Source organism: Trachymyrmex septentrionalis, unplaced genomic scaffold (genome assembly GCF_001594115.1).
Source record: "Trachymyrmex septentrionalis isolate Tsep2-gDNA-1 unplaced genomic scaffold, Tsep1.0 scaffold15, whole genome shotgun sequence".
In the NCBI taxonomy this organism is placed as follows: Eukaryota; Metazoa; Arthropoda; class Insecta; order Hymenoptera; family Formicidae; genus Trachymyrmex; species Trachymyrmex septentrionalis.
The window spans coordinates 1,258,199-1,264,614 of record NW_017304653.1 but is presented as its reverse complement, the minus strand read 5'-3'; the positions used below and the strand labels follow the sequence as shown (position 1 = coordinate 1,264,614).

At 28.8% G+C, this 6,416-nt stretch overlaps 1 protein-coding gene across 2 annotated transcripts in view; it reads right to left on the bottom strand.

The window, feature by feature from the left end:
- Positions 1-6,247, bottom strand: part of LOC108745830 (ras-related and estrogen-regulated growth inhibitor) — a 14,731-nt gene extending 8,484 nt beyond the window's left edge. The window contains exons 1-5 of one of the 2 annotated variants that reach the window (XM_018482215.1): positions 6,165-6,247; positions 5,979-6,095; positions 5,369-5,577; positions 4,010-4,602; positions 2,195-2,308 (exon numbers count right to left, since the gene is read on the bottom strand). In XM_018482215.1, the coding sequence (XP_018337717.1) occupies positions 2,195-2,291 (97 nt within the window). In that variant the 5' untranslated portion in view covers positions 2,292-2,308; positions 4,010-4,602; positions 5,369-5,577; positions 5,979-6,095; positions 6,165-6,247. The remainder of the gene's footprint in view (positions 1-2,194; positions 2,309-4,009; positions 4,603-5,368; positions 5,578-5,978; positions 6,096-6,164) is intronic. The other variant, XM_018482216.1, reaches the window with a different exon arrangement.
- Between the last annotated feature and the right edge of the window lie 169 nt (positions 6,248-6,416).

The window sequence follows — 6,416 nt, the reverse complement described above, 5'->3', positions numbered from 1 at the left end:
TACTGTTTTTACGGCATTAATCTTCGACGCGTTATTGAATCGATGTTCATTAATCTCAATGTTTTGCGTGAAAGTGACGAAATCGCATGATTGCACTGACATATGATCTTCTCGATGTGATACTGTAACTGAACATATTGCGATTTGATCGGGAGAAACGAGAGCTACAACCTAGTGACACGCTTCGAGGTATACCACACTATTTTTATCACGAACTCGAATCTGCCATGGCGCCACAAAACCTTGCGCGATGCATTAACGCCACTATAACTTATTTCATTTTTAAACACGTGCGGTGAATACACTTTCTTTTCGAATATGAAGCCAGTTTACATCAATTCTAGACAATAATCTATCCGAATCTAACTTCTTGATCGTGAAATGCTAACATTTCGTAAAATTAATAAACCAATATGAGATGGATGATTTACTATAGGAAGAAAAGATATAACAAAAAAGACAATTATCAAATTAAATTAATCTACCACGATTTTTATAAATGGATTTGTGTAACTAATAAAATTCTATAAATGTGAACATTACAATTGTATAAAGTGTATGTATTTCTATATATTTGATATACACATATATTGTTCAGAATATAGGTCAGGTTTTGATCGACAGGAACGCATGTATGTTTCAAAGGCCAACAGATTTGTTAGCAATTGGTTTATTTGCGTTGGAAATTTGTGGACCAACACACATCATTAGAATATTACTTTATTTCTTTTTTTATTTAATCCTCGATTATTTATTAAAAAAGAGTTTAGAATTTATTTTCGAATTCTCAAACACATTGAATTTTTGTTACAAATTTTGTTCTAGAAAATTAAACTTAGATAATCAAAACGGTAATTTTTCATTAAAAGCAGATAAGTAATTACTATAAATATATATACGGTAACAAAAAAGGGACAAAAAAATATAAAAAATTTTTTTAAAAGTATTTCAAATATATCTGTAAATTTTTAAAATGCCTTTTAGATTATCACATTATACTTACACAATATCTATTTAATGTAACATACGTGATTATTGTAATCTATATTTACACTTTGTACAAAAAGTTAAAAAAGTATTCTTTACATGCTATTATAATACCTTCTAGATATTTGCTTAAGATGTAAAAGAAATAATATTTCCTTGATATGAAGTTTTAACTGCAAAGAAATGTTATGGGAAGCATGGTGAATTGAGATTCGATGATAATCCAAGGCAAATTTTGAAGTTAAATTTTATAAATAGTACCCACGTATTTTACAGCCAACAGAAAAGACGCACAGTTCTGGCGAGGACGGACCAATTATTTACCTATGCCTTTACACTTGCCATTACCAAAAATACACGCTGTTAGCTACTCTCAGGGTCCTCAGTGCATACCTATTTCATATATGCATCTTCATCATATGGAACGGGATTTGTGTTATGTACGTGCATACTTGCACTTGAATTTAGAGTTTATCACGAGATTTTTTTCTCTCGAAATATCTACATACATCTACTTTTATTCTCTCATTCCTCTCTTTGCAATCTTTCGTTCATAGAACAGCACGATTTCGCATATAGTACGAATAGTGTAAAATAAATTTTATTTTTAATTGCACGCCAAAATCTTTTGATTTATAATAGATTCAAACGCTGTGTATGTCTCATTTTTTGCTATTATATTTACATTAATGGAAATTAGAAAAAACATTGCCGTGTAAAAGTATTTTTAAGAGTCATTAAAATATATTTTGATTGATGTAATCAACTTGTCTCTACCTTCTATTAATATGTCAGAGCTTAATATGGTCAGAGTTAGAAAATGTTTGAAAATTTTCTTATAGTGAAATCGTAAAAAACTGCAACATAATTTTTTATATGGAGAGAGAGAGAGGGAAATTCAATATTCTTTTTGTGAAATTCTTTTTTGTGAAATTTGTGGTTCTTATTATTAATTTTATTATTTATAAGAAACAGGAGTCGGCTTTTTTATTTCTTGATATATAATAGTAATATTTTACGGAAATGTATATCTTTCTAGGATTAATTTTATAATTATAATATAATAAAATTATATTTATATATAGCATTTTTATTTTACAATTCTATTACGTTAATATTAATATTTGTGTTAATAGAAAATTTATTTTTATTATGTGTTTATTATATAAAGTTTTCTTTTATTGAAGTATATAATACATTCACTTACCGCTTTTACCGACTCCTGGAGCGCCTATCACTGCTACTTTAACTTCGCAAAGCGAACTTTTCTTTCTTCTGATACCTCTAATCGCATTTGACGTCATACTACAAGCATTTGTCACTGCAAGCAAATAAATTAGAACGGTATTGAATCATACAGAAACATCTAATAAATATCTGAAAAAAAAAGTTTCTAAAGATGTCAATTATACTCTTGGGAGAATAAAGGAGAGGATATATGATCTCAAAACATAAAAATAACTTTTAACTACATTTTACTATTACAAAATGAAAAATATTATACTTCTATAAAAAGACAATTTATATAAAGTATAAAATCTTTAGTATTGTTTTTATTATTAACGATAGTATGAATAAATTAATGATTACTAGTGATGAATATTTATTATTCTCTCCTTCTCTCCTAATATTGCTATTACTATTCGTAAATTAAAAAATTTACGTGATTGCATTACAAAAATTACGTTTGAAAGGAAGGAATATCCAAATATACTTATATTTATTAGAGCATATTTTGCATTTATTATATTTTGTCGCCAAATTATTTCGCCAAGTATTTCGTTGTTTTTTGGATAATTAAATTACGATTTATATACCGGATGTTCCACTTCTTCTAGAACGTAATAAAAATGAAAATTTTTACGGCATTTCGTGGCATCCGCCGCTTGTTTCTCTTTGGACGCGTGTTTGAATAAATCGCACTACACGTTGAAAGAAGAAGAGAAGCGGCAAGAGCGCCTGTCAAGAAATGAGAGAAAGAGAGATAAAGCGAGAAGCGGATAAGACGAAGGCAAGATGTGATGGGTACATTAATAGAACGGTTTGCACACACATGTTCCATGGAATCTCGGGAATTTCTTCCAATGTCTAACAATGTACCGGGGTTACGAATACCGGGCGCGATGAGAACAATAATGCGGTTTGTTACGAAATTTCTATATAATCTCGTGTGCGATGGCGTAAATTCGATATCGCTTCTAATGTAATAAAGAGTATTACATTCTATAGTGATTACTTAATTATAATACATATTTTCAATTTATCTTCGATAAATAGTTAGTAAATTTCTTGGAATTGTTGTATAATGTGAAAACTAATGTAAATGCTCTTCTCTCTCTTAATCTCTAAAATGTTAAAGTATGCGCTGATGTACTTAACGACACACTTTTCTAAATGAATGCACATTAATGAGTCTTGGAACATTTCACCGCATAATAAAATAGCCGCGATCATAAATAGGTGCGTAGATATAAATAGGTGTCGCTAATGATGTAAAAATATGCAAATGAATATAGCTAATGTAAGTAGACAATATTTGACACAAGTAAATATTTTTTCACCGAGAGGTACTTTCTTCTTTCCTTTACATAAATGTGAAATATTTTTTTACCTCTTTTTCCATTCATGTCATATATTTTATAGCATTACTTAATAACTAAAAAAGCTACTAGACACTTACGACTATATTTATTAATAAAGATATAAGATGTATAATAAAGGTATAAGATGTATTAATTTATAAAATTGTATTATTTTTTATGTTTGGAAAGACTATACATTCTTAACGATTTTGGCATCATGTAAAAATATATACGATTATTGATATGATTTCTCTCTCTCTCTCTCTCGATATTTGATGATTTTTTTCATTGATGAAAATGCTACATCTTACGTTAACAATTGACAAGTAGATATATTGACACCATTTGTACAACATATGTTTAATTAAATAAACCAACAGAATAAAACAATTTACTTATATTTAATGTATATTTTAACTATTTAAAGTATTTTCACTTACCGAGTCAACTAAAATACTCTGCTACAACTTCACTATTGTTTTCCGTTTTACACGTTTTATATCAATTCATATTGCAATTAAACTTTGTCGGATAATGATAAGAATGCATAGTTCTAACTTGAAATACAGAATGTTTCACGAAATTATCTATTGACAATGAATTTGGTAGCCTAAGATTAATAGATCAAACGCACGAGACACTAGCGATAAGGCACAGCAAACTTATTGGTACGATTGAATGATAAAAAAACGGAAGAAGACAGATCGGCTGATTGCGCGTCTGTCACGTGAATGGCAATAGTTTCATTCGAATTCGCGGCTTTGTGAACCGCCGCGGATCTTGGTCTTAGCGCGACTGTCTCGCCCCATTCTCTTCTTGCGGCTCGCGAGGCCCGCTGGTTCCCTTATTGCTCTTAAGCCATATACATGCGGTACCCGCTTCCGGTACAGATGTGTGCGCAGACGAAGGTCGAGATTTGAAACGGCCGATGTCCCTCCGAAGCTCACGAACGTGCCGTCTTCGCGTCGGGATATAATTGGAATGAACGTACGCGCCGCGACGCGATGGATAATCGCGATGTAACCAATGTTTCCTAGAAACGCGGAAATTTTGCCAAATCGATTGAATCGCGATTAGTGACAATTTTACAAGTAATTATATTGAATCATTTTTATTAAATGCTATATAAAATTAATGGACCCAATTAGTGGATGAAATGACAAAAAATTTTAAATATAATATATATATCTATATATTAAGCTTTTAATGATACGTACGACAATAAATTTATAAACAACAAATTTATTTAGAGTCGCACGTATTATTAAAAGCTTACTATTTACATTTGAATCAGTGCCACTGGATAATCTCAGTGATTATCTATTGATTCAGATGTAGAGAGTAATATTTAAAATTTTTGTCATTTTGTCCAGTAGTTGAATCAAGTCCACTGACTGTTTAGTACATTTACTTTATACAATGTTTTTATAAGAATATATTAGTTGTCTTTTCGTGAGAATTTGTAACGAAGAAAAATCTAAATGCAAAGATTTATCCACATTTGTAAAATATTAAAAATTACACTTTTTGAACGCAAGATTTTCTATTTAATAATAACATTATTAAATATATAGTATGTGTGCATGGAATGAATAGTGCAATATATAATTTTAGATGTTTATGTTTTATTAGGTGTATTAATAGAAAATTGGAAATGAAGAAAAGAAGAAACATATAAATTTACTCTTGAAAAAGATATGTCAGTAAAAATAAATGTTGTTGCTATGTAAAAAAATTAATACTAAAAATTGTCAAGTAACAATTTACTATAATTTTACAATTATGTAATTTTATATTACATTAAGATGAAGACATAGATCTCTGCGTTTATCGACAGCTTTGCACTTTACTGCTGCAGGTACTTTGTTCGTTTAGAGGAGCCACGTGTTGGTAGATTCGAAAATTTCTTCCTTTCCGACTTCGTCAATCTGTTCTCGACGTTGTCTTGATGCTGGACAACCACCAAAAAACCAGTTTACAACTCGCAGTAGGACTGGTTTAACCCGATCTGAATAACGATTCAATTAATTTTAGAATTCTTCAAAAAAAATTATATTTTCTGCTGTAATAATTATTATAATTGATTATATTTTTTTTAAATAAACATTTCCAATAAGCTCTTGCATTTTAATGTTGTAATTAAACATATTATTTATGGGAAAGTTATCATCTGGGAAGAATTGTCATCAGAATACAAGATTAAAAGTATAATAATCTTCATAAAAATATATTATATATTACGATTAATTATAACAATTGTTTTTAAAAATGATAAAAATAGTAAAAAATAATTAAATTTATATCAAAGTATTGCATATTAAGTATTTATCGTGTGATAATCTTTCAAAATAGATTATTTTATTTTCGATTTAATTTTAGTATTGGATTTATTGATCCTACGTCACGTACTATTTGTAATCAATGAATTTTCATAACAATCATGAGTAAAACTTTTTATATCATGAGAAAATCGATGGGTTTTTTTTCCAAGTCCATCATGTCGCTTTGTGAATAGTTTTTCTGTACCTAATAAATTGATAATTTATTTTTATTTAATAACATACGAGTATGAAATGGTATACTAATATAAATTACCATAACGAGAATCCATTTGCTTGTTTATGATTGTCACGCAATCTTTACTTGACTGACGTCGGGAAAGAACTGTAACTTCTTCGTACTTCTGAAAAACGTGATCTTTTAGATTATAAAATTTAAATTATAAAATATAAAATGCTATTTAATTTGAAGAAGAATTAGAATATGATAATTAATTCAGAAATAATAATAATATTATATTTATTACAATATAATATAATGATTGCATGCGCATGTACACATACCATA